Source organism: Anguilla rostrata, chromosome 7, assembly GCF_018555375.3.
Source record: "Anguilla rostrata isolate EN2019 chromosome 7, ASM1855537v3, whole genome shotgun sequence".
NCBI lineage: Eukaryota > Metazoa > Chordata > Actinopteri > Anguilliformes > Anguillidae > Anguilla > Anguilla rostrata.
This window is the reverse complement of record NC_057939.1, coordinates 5378201-5396213: the sequence shown is the minus strand read 5'-3', so window position 1 is coordinate 5396213 and position 18013 is coordinate 5378201. Positions and strand designations below refer to the sequence as shown.

At 42.7% G+C, this 18013-nt stretch overlaps 1 protein-coding gene across 1 annotated transcript in view; it reads right to left on the bottom strand.

Annotated features, from left to right (window-relative positions):
- Positions 1 to 8379, bottom strand: part of LOC135258835 (beta-1,4-N-acetylgalactosaminyltransferase 3-like) — a 47467-nt gene extending 39088 nt beyond the window's left edge. The window contains exon 1 of the mRNA XM_064342466.1: positions 7665 to 8379. Coding sequence (XP_064198536.1) covers positions 7665 to 7815 — 151 coding nt within the window. The 5' untranslated portion in view covers positions 7816 to 8379. The remainder of the gene's footprint in view (positions 1 to 7664) is intronic.
- Positions 8380 to 18013: the final 9634 nt, after the last annotated feature.

Sequence of the window (18013 nt, the reverse complement as noted above, 5' to 3'; positions counted from 1 at the left end):
GCTCTACGGTAACAAACCCTGTTCCTGGAGATCTACCGTCCTCTAGGTGTTTTCATACCAACCCCAACAAAGCGTACCGCATTCATCAGCCAGAGATCTCGTTGCTATGAAATTGAGAGCTTTCAAGACGGTAGATTTCCAGGAACAGGGATGATTACCACTGCCGCAGCTTGACACAGCCTAGTTATTTACTGAATTATTAGCCGTTGCAACGCGAGTTTCACAGTGATGGAATGTCACATTCTGGATATAATGGATCCATAGCGATGCAAGTCATAAACTCAAGTCAGCTGGCAAAACATATTTTTCTCGGTCAAAGAAAATATAAAAAAGTCATTCATCAAAGTAGACCGAAGCAGGACACATTACTTAGAATAACACAAGTTATTATTTAGGAAACATATATACGGAGACAAAGTTATGCTTGGTCAACAGCTAAGGCCAAGAAGCATACTTCTGACGTCAAACAGTGAGTTGAACATTTAGAGGTGAGCAAAGCTTCACTAGATTGTGCAGGCATGCATAACTTCTGAAACCGTTCACCTCACCCATAACTCACAAGGTGGAACAAAGACAAGGTAAGCCCATGGGTGGAGTTCATTACATCTTAATGAGAGCTCCCAAAACTGGCCCTCTCAGGTGCCGACAAGGGATCTGAAGGTCCTGGCCTGTAATCATCTCAAGGATGACCCTCGCAGCCCTGCTCTGTTCCACGATAATTGCACGTTTGAAAAGTCCAGAAACCACATGACTGCTTCTGAGACTAGGGAAGGTATCCCGTTACCTCTAGGGGAAAGTATAATGGCCACCGCTCTGGTGTTCAACACACATCTCCAGAGGGATGCTTTCAAAAGAAACCGTAACAGAAGTGGACTTGAAGGCAATGGTTTTCAAAGTTTTCAAAGTCCTTCGTTTGCAAAGACGTTTGAAACTGAGATTCTGGGGGGGGGGGGGTTGGGGTTTGTGGCCAACAAGTGTGCCACGTTACACTCCACTGATCTCTCACATTGCCAACTCAAGCCTTGCATGGGCACACTGTTGAATGGAGACAATGACTGTTGCAATGCAATAATAGGAAATTAATCTGTCTGCCATCAAAAACCACCACAGACATGACAGGTCTAGCAACATCTGGATGCCGTCCAAAGTACTTGAAACCATTCCTACAGTACCTACGGTCCATTCGAACCCCTCAGAGGCTGATTAGGCTGGTGTGTGGAGGGAGGATCAGTGGTGGGGGAGGGGCATCAAGAGCTAGGCCTACCTGCAGCTATTACCCAGCTAAACACAAGATGTCCTCACGATGCTACTGGAATGTTTTGTCAATGAAATAACATTGCCGCTGCATTGCAGAACCACTGAGAGAACGCAAGTCTGATGTCCCAGGTTAACAGGAAGAACATTTCTTCCTTCATCCCTGCCCACACACACAAACGATTTCAAGAAAATCAAATTGTGTTCTAGATTTCACACATCCCCAGTAGCCACACATACAGCAGAATGCACTGGACTGCGTATTTCATGTCCATGCCGATATCTGCAGCCCTTTGCATGACTATTGGACTACAAACCCTTTTCCAGATCTGCAACATTCAGTCAATGAGACACAAGCATCATAGCTCTAATCACAACAATAAGGATGAATTAAGGGTTGAAATAAATTGTTTCTGACGGTAAATTTGTTGTGGGTATTCATTTTCAAATTGCTGCACGGACATTGTAAGTACTTTTCCAAGATAGTCATTCTGCTGTTGAGCACAAAATCGATTTTTAAAAACAACTGCAAATTACTGCTTTAATGAAACAAGACATTTATTCCTTCCAACTGTTCTTCTCGGAGGATCCAAAGAGTGATTACAAAAGACAGCAAAGAAAAGCCCAAACTAGTCTGTTTGGATTCCACACAGTATGCTTTCACAAAAGCATAGTCTATGAAACAAATTAATCCCAGAAGAATAATTGGATTATGTATGAACTAAAACCTCTGGATGCATTACATCATTGTACAACTTGCTTTGAACTAACCGGAAGTGTACTGCAACGTTGTACACCATAAACCCCCATACCGGCCAATGTAAAGCCAGCAGATCGAGAGAGAGAGAGACAGACACAGGCACAGACACAGACACAGGCACAGGCACAGGCACAGGCACAGGCACAGGCACAGGCACAGACACAGACACAGACACAGACACAGACACAGACACAGACACAGGCACAGGCACAGGCACAGGCACAGGCACAGGCACAGGCACAGGCACAGACACAGACACAGACACAGACACAGACACAGACACACAACTGTCGGGGCCAATCGAAAAATATAAACTAGAAATGCAATAACGCCAAAGAAAACCCCAGGACGTGAACCGTCCCTTTAAGGAAGGACCATATATGTGCAGTAATGTGTAACTGCATTCCATAAAATATAGATAAACAACAACTGCAAGCTATTGTGTAACCAAACGGTTTCAACATTAAGGTATCCTAGACAGTGCGCTAGCTTCCAAAGCAATGACCACTGACTAAACAGGCCCCTGTGTGACACATAGACACTCATTAAATGAACCAGTGGCTTTAATTAAGTCACCGAGCTAATTTAATAAGACCTCCTGTCTGCTGCGGCTTCGTACGGCTCCATTGTTATTTCCTTATGCATAATGTGATAAAACACTGCAGTGGTACAGTCAGAAGACTCATAATTGAACAACAGGAAAAGCTATTTGGCCCCATTTTGGTAAGCTTTAATGCAAGCTGCACATCCAACATATTGATATTTGCTGAATCGCAGCAGTAGCAACAGCAGCAGCAGTGTTGCGTATTACAAAAGGCAGCAGTAGAAACCGACAACAAGTCTTTTTTTTTTTTTCTCAGAAAAATGTCGGGGGCTGTATCTCTGCATTCACACCTTTTGTAGATACAGTCAAACTGCTTTCTGGGCATGACACCGGCCCTCTCAGGGTAAAGTAGGCCCGTTATCACTGAGTCAGAAAGGGGACCTCCACTCCTTAGTCACCCTACTTACAGTATGCAGTGTGGCAAAGGCGGCTGCTGCAGCGCTGGTTAGACACACGAGGGAACACCTATTTTTGTCCCCACTCTTATTCCGTTGGGTTCTCTCCCCACACAGCCTGGCAGGTTAGCACCTGCAAAATAACACCAATTTTCCGCACTGCGCCATTCCGCCATCTGCAGTCCAGCGGCGCTTCCGGAATTCTCCGCGCGCTACCGCCTCACGGTCTTCACCACGCGCGTACCGTAACGATGAGCGATGAATAATTCGATATTCGAGTCTGGTGCGGGGTGGGATTTGACGGGGGAAAAGGGCGGGCTACTCTTAACTTTTCCGTGCAGCTCCGAACAGGACAGGGGCCATCGCAGGCTCAACGTGCAATTTTTTTTTATTGCCATTTCCTTCACATTCAAGAAGCACTGAATGTGCCCTGTTAACCATTTGCAAAAAAAAACAAGACATTGACCTGAAAACTGCTCGCAGAGAGCATAGTTTTTACAAAATGGACATTTTATTACTGCAATTCACATGTTGAACATCTACTAAAGGCCCAGTACTATTCTAGGTTATGTCTTGAGTTCCCTACTGGATGGTCACTAAAGAGCAAATAAAATGACTTCAGAATTATATTAGTCTCATCAAACGTGCACTTTGCTACCCTGAACAGTGCAGGCACATGGCTGGGTAATTCAGGTCAGTGTCCCCAGCTGTTCCTTGAGAACCATGGGGACCACAAACCACCTCGAAAGTACAGAGCTCACAGGGCAATGTGAAGATTCACACCCCCATCTCCCCCAAGGTAAGACAGTTAGGTGAGGACATGTTGTTTGCTCAGAGAAAATCGAACAAATTTAAATGACGGCGGTGACATGCGGTGGTAGTGTTGGTGGGATTGGGGGGGGCACAGGGAGAGTGTCCTCAGTTTGGCTCTTGCAAACTGAACGACCTGAAGCCAGGAATCAAACACCCACATAACAACTCCAGAGGAAGACAAAAGCAAGTGTCAGACAAAAGACAAGTCAGTGGCAGCATCAGGTGCGCCGTGGATGAATAGACTTCCAGTAGGAAGCAGACGAGCACACAGGAATTCACAATGGGCCTTTGGAAAGGTGGGGAACAAAAGCCCAAGACAAGTCAACCTGTACAATAAAAACACCGCAGACCTGTCTGTGCTGAGAAACGACTGACCTTAATAAAGCCGAGAAACAGGAAACTTATGTTTATGCGTTGGCTCGGGAATAGCGAAATCCGTCTCAGTCCCATCACAAACCACACCTCAGTTGTCCTTTTAACCCTCTACCTAAAACTTAAATAAACTAAGAGAAGCAGCATAACACACATTCCATTATAAAAATTTTTTTTTTTTTTTTTTTACATATTACGCACTTTTACCGCTAGATTATTTTCAAAGGCAATGCAGGTGAAATGGCGTACACATACTGTAGGTCCAACAGCAGCTACTCTGCGGGTGTAAATTTAAAACCGCAGCCTCGTAAGTTCCAGGGTCATTTCCTTCACCGTTTGAAGTGCACGATCCCAAAAGTGCGATCATAATGTTCATAACTGAGCATTCTAATGCTGATGCACAATGGTAATTTGAAAGCAGGGTTCTAGAACACAGAACACAGAATTTCTGGAAGAAGAAAAAAAAACACTCCAAAAAACCTACTCTTCAAAGGGTTAACTAACACACTCCACTGCTGCCACAGACACACCTCCTCCTGGTGAGGTCTGACGGGTTATGTACGACAGTACCTTGTAAGAAGGGCAGGTAACCATAGTGAAGATTTTCTGCGTGCCCCTTCATTGCCAAAGCAAATCCCAGGATATAATTGGATACATATTATACTATTCCCTGTGGCTTAAATCAGATTTGCAAATGCCTGCCTCACTAAATTCCATGATGAAACACCAGCCTTCAATGTTACACGCAGTGCCTGTTTAACTGCACTGGCTGGCAGGAGTCAATGACAAGCAGGCAAAAGAATGGATGCATGATAACTACTGCCCAGGAACAGCCAAATGTCATCATCATAGCACTTTCCTGATTTTGATATTTGGCATATGGCATCTGATTATGGCATGATTAGGTTGACATGATGAAGCAACATACATGCGCCAGAGAGGCGATGCATTGATGCATCCCTGATGCCGTAAAGGAAGAGAAAACGACACGCTTAAACCTCATTAAAAATTAAGCACTTGGTTTCATTAGGAATGCACAACACGGAAAATTCTGGGCCAATATTAATAACTGATACTTCACCGGCCGTGCTGGCACAAACACCTTGCAGCGGAACTCCTTAATTAGGCGACAATGGCACTGCACATCAACGATCGTCCTCAAATCCACTTTTCCACAAAAGCATGTTATATTTGGGCTGACACAAAACTTCCAACACTCCCAGAACACAGTGACGCACCACTAACACAGCTAAAACGTGTGCTTTGTCAACGGCAACCTGCTAATGCCATTAGTACTACTGTTTCTGTGGAGAGTACAGTAATGTGAGAATTTAGCACCATGGTTTTGTACGCTGTTTGTTGCCTGTGTATCCATACGACTTTAGCACAGACTAATGGCTAGCTAACCAACTTGGTAGCCATCGAACTTGGAAACACAAATAAAGACGCTTTTCGTCATAGAATCCAATCACAACTCTACATCAGCTAAAGATATAAATGCATGAAAGAGCAACTCACTTTCAAATTAGCTTGCAGTTGCCATCACAGTAAGGCTACAGGTTACCAACCAAACACAGGTTTAGCCTATATCAGAACTACAGGTAACCAGTGTCAGCTAGCTGGTCACACACAGAAGCAGAGTCGCTTTCCTCCTCCTCGTCTGCACTGGTGATGTCTTGGGTTCAGCTAGCTAACAAGTGTGGGTTGAATGTTCACCTGACACAGAACACTAGTAGCTAACTTTAAATCACAAGTGAACAGAAACAATCCTATAAAAAATGAATACCTACAGGGAAATTGCCATTAATTCATTTAAGATTAAAAGTGCAGTAGTAGGCCTGTTTCCCCAATTAATCAACGCGTACATGTCAGTTGGCAGTTCTGGGCATGATGAGACAGGGGTTTCTTCACGGGCAAGTTTTCACAGCATGAAGCCCAAAGCCATACGCCAGAAGTGTGGCAGAATCAAATGATTAAACTGATAAGCTTGCGTCAAAAGCCACAAGAAATCAGGATTGACATGACACAATTTCCCCAAAGGTAGCTTCATAAGAAGGACCTGTCTGTATTTTAAATAATTAAATTAAAGCTATAACAACCTGTTACTGAAAACACACAAACTTTTTTTCCCCAAGAGAAACATACAAGAGAGCAACACACACTTTACAAGAAAATTACATAATAAGCAAGCACAACGTGTAATAGAAATCTCTTGAAAGTGAACTACTATAATTTAGTCATTAAAGAGACTGCTCTTAAAATAGATATGAACACCGGTTGATACCTGTATTTACCGGTTGATACCTGTATTCAGAGTAGTCAAAAATGTTCAGATTTTACAAAAAATACAATTTCATCTAGTTTTTAGGCAGGTACTGCCAGGGAGAGGGGGGAAAAATACAGACTCATTTAAAAACTGAATTTTTTTCCAGTCTTTCTGCAGATCACTTAGGCTACTCAGTTTCCCCCTTGGGTGGGGACAAATGGGTTCCTTTTCAACACATAACAAATATAAATGAATCATCCATAACCCTAAACCTAACCCTATTAATTTCCAGTGAAATACAGACACTTTAATATAAGAACTGGTAGGACAGAACATAGCTGCATTGTACATTTGAACACACAGTAAGGAACAACCAATGTGTACAGGTCATATAGCCTAGCACCTCAATACTGCAGAGCTATGTTCTATCATTTTGACAACACCATGAGGTCCACCTGGTCAAGAGGGTCACGGCAACAAGTCTACACAGTCTACTATGAGCAGCCAAAATGAAACAAAAACTGCAACACAATCTCATTTAGACGATGCCTTCAGAAAATAAATTAACACCATGACAGAGGGTCAAATCCTCAGCTAGTTGACCGATAAGCCTTGGGCTCGCCTGACTTTACTAGCATATAGCAGACGCTCTTACGCACCTGACCTGAAGCAATTACTAGCAAGATTTTGTGCACGGACATAAATATGCTAGTTACACTCAAACTGTAAATGAGTCAATTTTATTAACTCCCCGTCGTATTGCGACAATATAGGCACTGCGGAAGCTCTGAAATGTACACGTTTTAGGACATTAAAAGTTATATACTTCAGGTTTTAATGGCAGGGAGATTTGACCGGCTTTCATTTATACAACTTACGAAAGCGTTTAATTTGGTTGCCTATATAAACTTTTTCACCCACGTGATTTCCAGTATCGAAAATGAATGTCCACATTGATCTGCAATCAAATATCAAATCACTGTTCACGATCTTTTTAAGGCTTAGGGCCAGACGGCAAGTAGGCTATAGGCTACCACCAGCTGACTAGGCTACTGCAAGCGTGGGTCAGTAAACAAGGCAATTGCTAACTGGCTAATATAGTAACCTACGAACACCTTTTGCTAGCGACACGAAAGCAACAGTTGTGCGATAACTCCGGCAACAGCGGAATTACACTATCAAAGACCAGTTGCTACTTACGGATGTTGTCGTTCCAGGTATTCGTTGTTGCAACAAATTCTAGATAGGCAGCCAAAACTCCAGTCATTAACACGGCGACAAAAAGAAGATACTTGACATTTCGCCTTAATTTTTTGAAGGGAAAAAAGAAAGTCCTCATCTTCTTCAACATTCAGCCTCCGCCGAGTTGTTTGCGCCGGGTTTTCCCTCTTGGGTAATACCGTTCCGTAAATAGTTCATCTGTTATAATAAATACGTATGGAGACAGAAATCATTCTGCATTTACGATTGCACCACGCTTATCCCGAACTCCGGTTGCCCACAGACTAGTGCAATTTAACATTACTGTTCGTTTGCAGTGCTTTTACCCTAATAAACTAAACACTTTTTTGCTCGCTAGCACGCTGTAGCACTCTCGCAGGTCGTATCGCTTTCTACCAATAGTTGTGGAGAGTGAAACGCAGCACAACATAGTCCTCGCTCGATTCCCACACGCACTGCCGTAATTGAGTCTGGGAGATCCCAAGAAAGATTTAAAATGGCAACGCCCTAAACTGGTTCGTAAGCAGGAAAGAACACAGGTAAACGAAGCAATCAATCTGAGCTGATTAGAACCAGTGATACCTTAGGTTGTCTACCTGATATCTGTTTCCCCCCATGATTAATTAAAATCGCTTAGGAATTATTTCATGGATGACATTGGCTACGTCTAGATATGTCTGACGTGCTTTTTTTCTGACGTGCCTTTTCACTATATGACAAGAGAAATAGCGAAACATTTATTTATTTAGATTATACTGATCATACCTTTATTTGTTTATTTATGTATTTATTTGTTTGTTTGGCCAGACCATTGGGTATGAAGGCTGTTGAAACAGGTCTCGTTTCAACATTTAGTCAAATTTGGCGAAGTACGGAGAGTAGCCTACGGGGAATTAAAACCTTGCTAAATAGTCTCTTTATTAAACGGGGCGACATGTTACTCGGCAGGAGCGGAGGAAAAAGTCAAACTCACGGGAACATTTGACCACGCCCACATTCTCGGTGGTTGATCTGACGCCTCCCCTTACTCATAATAGCAGTGGCCCGTGCTTATTAGTAGCTCCGAAGGCAATTTTAAAGGGAAAATCCTGACGTGGAACCCCTATAATTTCTTTCCTTGAAAGTCATTCTTGGCTAACCACACAGGCACAAAGCTGCTTAACAATTCTTATATTTGGCTCCAGTTTCTCTACCCGATTCATACACGGATCTACACTGCTGTAATTTTGGCTTACATTAAAAACCCAACACTGCCTTTTTGTTTTCTGTTTGAACTGATATTACAATTGAGCGGAAAGTTAATCGACACACGCTTGTGTAGCAATAAGAGATGAGGGTCAGATGGATACGAGTTTAAGACTCAATCAAGGGCACTGTTGCAACCTTGTTCAATATTGTACTTGAACACTGCATTTACAGCTTGTGAGTTTGGCTGTTCTCGTTTCAGCAACTGAAACCAAAATCGTTCATCCACACAGGAACTCCCAGCTTTGTATCATACATTTGAAACTTACACTGACATAAACATAAATCATGGGAGAAAACTTCACATCTCATACACAATAATTATGAGGTCTGAGTGTGAAATTTTTTTTTTTTTTGGGGTGTCTGGCAAATAGAAGTTCCTTTTGTCCAGAGAAAAGTGTGCAACTCTGTACGCGGATGTTGTGATCCTACACCTGGTAGATCCTACGTCTGCGTGCTCTTCTGAGCGTAACCATCACTGTCCACCAAGCTTCTCGGTTAAATCAGTAATTAGTCCCATTCTAATTAAATATTTAAATAGACCCAAGGCCAGCGCAGGGGAATCAAAAGCTGGGTGCTTTCAGCAGCTGTGAGGCCTGATTAAATTTCTTTTCTTTTTGTTTCGCTGAAATTCAATAACATTCTGGAACCTTGTTTCTGAACAGTAGCACAAATTACTCATGGTGGAGTACTGACATGTTGTCCTTATTTAGCTGGGCTTAACAATACACATAAAAAACCATTGTCCCAATGGAGGACATGTTTATGAACATTCAATTACGTTTATTTTAGATGCTCTGAATCAAAGTACTTTCTTCAAGGGAAGTGAGCAAATAAATGGGAAATTAATAAACTGCCTTTGACTGATAAAAATCAAATTTTTTATTAGCACATTTGTCAGCGGAAAGCCTTGTGTTTATTCCGGAGGTGCCCTGGTGTTGTGGTAAGGCTTTGTGAATGTTTTTTCCGTCTGTATGCAAATCCAGGGCTGGGTCAAAGGAGAGGAGGCAGAGGAGGCCTTCCTGTGCGAAATGGACGATTTCAGGAAATTGCTCCTTCTGTTTACTTTTTGGATCATCGTGCGAGTTCTGTGTGACATGGCTGCCTGCCTGGTCTGACTCTCACACACCATTGCAGAGGCATTGTGTTTTCAGAATGCAGCACGTTACACACACCACACCATCGGTGTGTTGCTCATTAGGTATATACACACAGGGACAGTATGTAGGCCCACAATGCTCTTGGTTTGAAAGCTGAATTGGCTGGAATGAAGCTTGTTTTCAGGTTATTCTGTGATTGGCCCTTGTATTCGGTTACTCAGTTCATTCATAGTCCATTGTGACCCTTGCACTCGGTCCATAATTACATGAAACTCAGGAAGTATTTTTTCATTTCCTTCATTATGTTATTTCCATTATGTTTTTGTTATTATTTGATTGTTTTTTTTTTTCAGAATTTTTCATCAAACCTTTTTGTTTTTCATACATTTGAATGTTCAAATCCTGGGTTAAAATCCAGATTATTATGAAGTTTCTCATGCTTCTAGCCAGAATATAAGCCAGGAGAAGAGAAAAATGTTTACCATACAACGGCCTACATTCGAAGTGGTTGGCAAAAAAGTGTTTCTAACTTCATATCCTGGAAGCGTAGACTCTTAGCTTTCATTTCACACCAACTTGATATGGGCACTTTGATTTTAGGATTCGGGCCATCGTGTCCCCTTTGTGTAGAGCAGTCCCCAGATATCCAGCTACAGCAAATGTGTAACCCACACCACCCAGCCTGAGACCGATCAAAGATCAGCACCGCACTGCCAAATCAGAGATGAAAGCGGCAGCCTTTGTGTCAACAGCACAGTTCATTAACCACAGGGCTGCTCTAATTTAATTTGCCATTACACACATTAGGAGATCGTTTGCATTGTGCTGTAAAAGAGAAACCGAAAGACAGGGTGGTCATGGACACCACCCACCGCATTGGGAGCAGTGTGCATGATTCTGTTTTTAGTATGAGAGCGTCTGATGGGGTGGCATAGGGTGGCATAATGGTTAGGGAACATGTAATTCAAAGCGTGTGGATTTGACTCGCAGGTGGGGCACAGCTGTTGTAGCACTGAGCAAGGCATTTCATCTTAAATACTTTAGTGAAATTTCCAGCCGTATAAAGATAAGCTATAGTTTATTTACACTGTGGGATAATTTGACCTCTGCATTTGACCCATCCCCCAGTTACTTATGAGCAGTGGGCAGCCACAGTGCAGTGCCCGGGCACCAACTCTGCTCTCAGTTCTGATGGCAGTGCCTTGGTCAAGGGCAATGGCAGAAGTCTACTGCACTCATGTCTTGGAACTATGGGCGGAAACTGGAGTACCCGGAGGAAACCCGCACGACCAACGGTGGGAACTTGCAAACTCCACGCACAGAGGAATTGTCTTGCGGGGGACTCGCGCTTGCTTGTTTGGGTTTGGGAACTGTTGCGAGGCAACGGTGCTAACCGCTGCGCCGCCGCGTCGCGTATAAACGGGGAGTACGTAAAAATCTAATCGCTTCGACCATCTGCTGAATGCCGAAATGTAATGTAATGCCATGGGATGCAAGAAACAATACGAACATTGTCGTCGGCTACCTTTCACCATTGTCCCAAACGGCCAGGGCTGGTCATCAAGTGGGCTGGAACATGGAGCGCCGCGGACCGCGATTCCTTAAAGCTGTAATTCATAAAAATGGGAATAATAACGGATACAGCAGTTACTTGCCTTTCAGTATTTTCGAACCACATCCTGCTCGCCTCGGACACAAGTCGATGATTCATAATGTCAGTCTTCGTATGAAAGGCGGCTTTTCATTGTAGTGAATGGAGAAATAGAAAACCTCATAAAAAGCTGAGTTCAACACAAGCAGATCTTTGATCGCGTACAGTCTACACAAATGATGCGGAAAAAGAGCTTGCGAGCATATTCATGTGGGGATTTTGATTCGAACGAAAAGCAAGGCTTTTAGCCGATTGATTTGAGAGCGCTGTCCCTAGTTAGCCTTCTAGCTTACTTTGGTCTTTCACAAAGCTGTCTTTGCACCTTGACAACACAATACATTTTGACCTCAGTTATCCTTTAGCCACTGAATCAGGACAAAACTCTCTCTCTCTCTCTCTCTCAAAAAAAAGGCCTGTCACTGGTTATGCTCAAAATCCAGTTTGAAGGTTAGGCCTACAGGTTGGAGGTGTGACTTACATTGGTCGCAGAGAGTGCTCTCTGCAGTTCTGAATTTTTAAAAAAAGCAATACTACTTATTTGTATTGGCATTAGTGTAGAAACCTGAACAAAATGCAGCTTTTGGTTCGCAGTGTGCTTTCAATGGCATCTTCTCAAGGTCAACAAGGTCATTAGGGACAAAAGCTTCACTGGGACTCCAGGCAGTGTGGAATGATGAATTGGACATGTTTAATGCGTCGAACATGAGACTTAAAAAGAAAAAAAAAAATAAAGCAGGAGGGGGGGATCGATGTCCATCAAGGCTTAAAGGGGATGGAAGAAGGCACACGCGGGTGTGACCTTGTCAGCGGGTAGTGCTCGCGGTAGCCATTTTCCCCCTGGTTAATCGAGCACCACACTCAACCTTCAGTCCCCCGTGCCAAGCCCTCAGGCCTGCTGTCCCTCTGCGCTCATCACAACGGGGCCGTCTGCCGAAAGGGGGCGGAGCCTGGAAAGAGATCAGAGGCCGTCGCCTGCCTATTGTTCTTCGCGCTTTGATGGCGCACAATACCGTGAGGATGTCTTGCGCATACTTTTCTGTGTTCTGTAAGGGGCCTAAGGCTCATTGTCCGTTCAGCTTTATGCTTACAAAAACATACACACCCCCTCGTCCTCCTCCCCTCCATTTTCAAAACAAGACTGAGAGCAATTTTTGTCTCGTGTCACTTGACAAGCATGCAATACAGAAAACTTTCCAGAATATGTACATAACAACTCAAATGTAAACTTTAAGCAATAATATCCCGACAGCAAAATATTGAATACAACCTAGAACTCGGGTGAAAATACACAACCTTCAACATCCCAACTATATTTAAGGCAACTATATTTCAGGCATTAGCATATCACTCTGTCCAAAAATGGGCGCTGCTTGCGAATTGTGCTTCTCACCGTTAAGGAGTTTTAGGGTACCAAACTGAAAAACAATTAATGATGAAGTGAAACAATACCTTTTAAAGTGGGATGTTTGTATAGTGTCTCCCAAAAACAAGAAAAGTCAGTTTGTAAATAAATCCGATCTGTTATTCTAGCTGTAGATTAGATACGAATGGAGAGATACGATACAAAAACTCCTAAATAAGTAGCCACAAAGGCAGTCTGGATTCTCATAAACACAGAAGAGCACGTACTCTTTACCAGTAATGAAAAACAGTCCGCAGATGAATCCCTGTATATTCAGGGTTAGATTAATTTGTCCTCAGGGCAGGACATAAACTAAGGCACACAAGAGGCTGCTAGATGCTGAAATGTTTTTAAAAATTATAATTATTTTTTTTTAGGATGTTAGGAACAGCTGTCAACTAGCTTTCTCCTCCATTTTAAAAAGCATAGTTCACTTTCTGAGTTTCTTAAAAAATACGTTTTTTGAGTTTCAATTGGCCCAGACCATTTTTTGTGTGAAGGGTCGTTTAGATTTGTTATGTGTAGAGACATTTCTGACAGCTTGCCAGCCATAACATTGGCGGATACAAGACATTTGGGGTTTTGTGGGCTAAAGCAAAGAAATACATTACAAACAACCCTAAAGCAGCTTATACAGCAATGTTGCTTTAACCTACAACCCCCCCCCCCCCCCTCCCCAAATGCCCATATACCAGGCAGTGTAAAACTGGCAAGTCATGATAAAATCTTGTAATTACATAAAATAGGTTTCAATGCACATATAAACTGCCTGGGCCAATTGAAAATGCATCCATGTCTAGTCCCCACATTTTCTCGAATAGAAGTGTGAGCATGCATGGATGGTTCTGACCTGAACTTTGAAGAGCAAGCTATATTATGGAGAGACGTTCAGAGCCAAAATATCTCCCATGATTGTGCAGTTTAACATTTATTTCCTACTTTGTCTATACTCCCAGGATCTTGTATTATCTCTGGTGTCAGATGTAATCAAATGGAGATAATAGAATTCTGCTGCCACCTTCTGGCAAGTATTCACAAACTACCTGGTCAAACCTGTTGTCCGTGAAGTGGGTAACAGAAAACGTGAAATCGCCTAAGTTTGGGGCTTTGTTATGTGGATGTGTGACGTTGTTTGTGAATACTGTCTGTTTACACGAGGTCAGAAGGTACAGAATGTAATGTTCTTAAGGGCTGAGGGTCTGTGGTCATTGTGGTTATTTCTGTAGGAAAACCCTGAAAAGTCCTAAACTCTGTGTTGTATAGGCATGGGGCATGCCGACTTGCCAAGGCGTGACTTGGTGGCCAACAAACATTGCCACTGATTTGTGATTGTCTTTTGCAGATTTGTAGATATAACTGGATTGGCAGGAATTTCTTCCTGAGCCAATTCAAGGGTGACCAAAGGTATACACGTCCAATTGTGTTTCCAGTACTGCAGTTGGTGCGTGCAGCAAGTGTCTGCGTGTGTGAGAGAGAGAGTGAAAGTGTGTGAGAGAGAGAGAGAGAGAGAGAGAGAAATGACTTTGTAAAAAGGTAATTTTTGCCTAAGAAATGTACCAAAGATTCAGTTAAAATGTTAAGGTGACTGCAGTTTCCCCATCAGTCTTGGAAATCACTGACTATAAAAACCAGATCCCATATTACTGCAATGATCGTTTTTGGAAACATAGCCTCTATTATTGATTAAGGGGTTATTAAGCATTTATCATGGTACGGTGTTATTGGCTAGGGTAAAGGCATGAAATATTATAAGTTAAAATTGTACTTGCTTGGTATAGTGCCACCTTAAGGGTATTTTAAATAATTTGTGCTGAGAAGATTCGTCTTTTCAGTAGCGCCTGTAGTCGTACGCCAGAATACACAGTGCATAACACAATTAAATATATATATATTATTAATTTTTTTAAATGATTATTTAATTGTTTGATTTTTTGTAAAACGTACTGTGTAAATCAAATTTGAATGCATGAAAATGAAAACTGACCCTGAGTTTTGTCTTGCTGACTTTATTAGGGATAGCGGTTTTGAATTTTATGTAAACAGTTCAGAACACTGTGCTTTTAGTTTAATGAAACTTTTAAAAAGTTTGACCTTCAAACAATATTAAAAAAATGTAAATGAAAGGTGTAAAATGACTACTGTACATCAACTTAGAGCTGAAAGGTAGCACAGAATCTCTGCAGTACCAATTCTGCACCATAAGGTGGCAGTGGAGGACAGAGATCAGAGACGACGTATGATGCCATGGTAACGAAGATGGTATAGTCATGATCCAGGCGCATGAAAGCCATTTTTCAATTCTGAGGAACAGACATGAAGGAAGGGGGAATTTTACATATACTGAGGATAAAAGCTATCCTCAGAGAGTGAGGCTTCACATTTTTCTGAGTCTGATCTTTTTTTAGGTTTTTTTTGCCTTTGTGTTCTCTCACCTTTCTGGTTATCTAGAACAGCAGCACCTCTGTGGTGTGCTGTGACCAGTAAATGGCTGCACCCTGTGAAGGGAACGTATTTCATATGGATTTTATGTCTCAGCTGTGTGATTTTCTGTGTATCGAGTGTGACAGCAGAAATCTTATTTAGGCTACATATAAACGTGGACAGTGCCTCTCCTGTTCTTTTCAAACATTTGTGCTGGAAAGACGTTTTTATTTAAGTTTGAAAAGCAAATGTGAAAAATGTGTTTAGGCTACACATCACCAAGGAGGAAAAACGAGGGGGAAGTGGTAAAGCTTGCATCCCATTGGCTGATGGAGCAGCTTATTTCGCTTGCTTATGAAATAAATATATTCAACCAGTGGTTCCAAAAGGGGGGGGGGGGGGGGATTTAGGATGACTCAAAGGGCCCTGACTGACAGGGGCCCTCAAAAAATGGTGCTTTAATTGTGCAGGCATGGACTGGCCAGGGGTGGTGGGTCCCAATGTGAGATCCTTTCATGGGGCACAAAATCTCCGGTGGAGCTCCTGCATGCAAGACACACTGGACACTCTGGGGTTTGGAGAGTAAACAAACCCACGAATTCACAATGGCAGTCAACAGAGATGCTCATTTTCAGAGCTGCGGTTTAACATGATTTTTCCGCACACTCTGGCCTTTCCGTCAACAGCCAAAGCGTTTGTCTAGTTTCACAAACGAACGTCGTCTGGGCTGCTAACGCGGTTGAACAGAGGAGCGGAATTTATGGACCCGCTTGCTTTGGGGCTGGCTGAAGTAGCCTCTCTCAGTAGCGGGTCGATTGAGTTCTAACCGTTGACAGCCGGAGGTTAAGTGAATTGTAGCTGTTCCAGGAGCCCAATAAAAGCCGACCAGGTAGATCGGGCACTGATGTGAGTGTTCTGGCTAACATCCAGGTGCGTTTGTCATTAGCCTACCTGCAGGTTATACAAGTGTTCTCGCTAGTCTGCTGCTGAGCAATGGAACACTCAATTTGCCTTGCCGGTGGCTCTCCCCTTTCTTTTGTGCTTTTTTACAACTTTGATATTTGTATTTAATGACGCAGGTCAATCTACCTACAGTTTTCTCCGAAACGATTTTAACAGAATCCACAGTCGCTTCCATCCTGTTTGCCTCCGGAGTCTTCTCCAGACAGGCGTTTAATTTTGTTTAGTTCCGGAACTCATGAGAACCCGCAAAAATTCCGCCATTCGTCCAACCAATCAATTACGACACCACCGATCACCCGGAAAATTACTTCCCATTGAAGTCATTTTTTTGAAGCCACATCAGCATAGACTAACAGTCTCATTTATAATCATAGATGTAAAACATCTATGAGCGAGCATGGGCAGGACAGAAGGGAACGGTCTGCAGAGGGGAGACCTACGGGTGCCTGGGGTGGCATTTTGGGTCCTTCAGTTCATTTGGGTCTTTCAACTCCCATTGCCTCTGGCTTGTAGCTAGTTTTATTTTATTTTATTTTGCTTTTGCTTAAGTGTCAGCAGACATGAACATTCCTGAAAATGACTCAAGCCGGAAACAGCTGTGACACCAGGCTCAAAGAGGAAGAGAGAACCGCAGCGCTCGGTGCCAACCATTGTGCTGCCGCCTTCTTGGCCAATGAATGGCAGTTTGTTCTCGCTGCGAGCCAATCATGTTCGATTCCGTTCATGTTCGGTTCCGTTAACGGCAGTTAAACAGGATACTCTTATTTTAAACTCCGGCTTTGAAAGTCGAACCCTCTGCGCGATCTTTAAATTGCACCAAACTGACAAAAAGAGTGAAGAGTGAAGTCATTAAAACAGGAACATGTCATTAAGAAAACCAGGCAGCGACAGAAAACTGCACTAATGCATGAGTCAGCTCAGACTGCGATTCTTTTTATAACGCGGTTTTTTGGAAACAACCACGGCAGCCAGGATCTGGCTGTTCTTTTAATTGTGGTGCGGAAATGGCAGGAAACTGACTTTCATTTGGCTGTTTCTGAAATAAAACTGAGATTTTTTAACTGCCCTTTTATTTAGAGACTTCAGTAAACTCGTGGTTCTCGGCTGACTTGAAATCGCACATTTTATTGTGCTGGGGGACTTGGATTAAAATAATAAACCTGTGAGATTTTTGTCTGCAAAAAGTAATCACTTCATATAAAGTTTATAAACATGGTCATGAAACCCAACAGAGAACAAATTTCAGTGAGCGAGTTTCACATGTTTTTAAGACCATTTTGATATCCATTTTGCTCAGTTCATTATCACAATGTTTTTATAAGGTTCTATGGTTTTATAGGGTTCTCATTTTATTGACATTATTTTATTTCACCATCAGAAATGGAAGCAAAAAAACATTTCCCCTGCAAATGCTGAATGTTCCACTTTGCTATGTACGTCCCAGCAGGCAAATTCACCAAGAGGAATCCTTGCGTTCTGAGAACTGGACACACAAAAAGACGACACTTCCTCCACTCACCTCAGCACCACAACACGGAAACAGGAC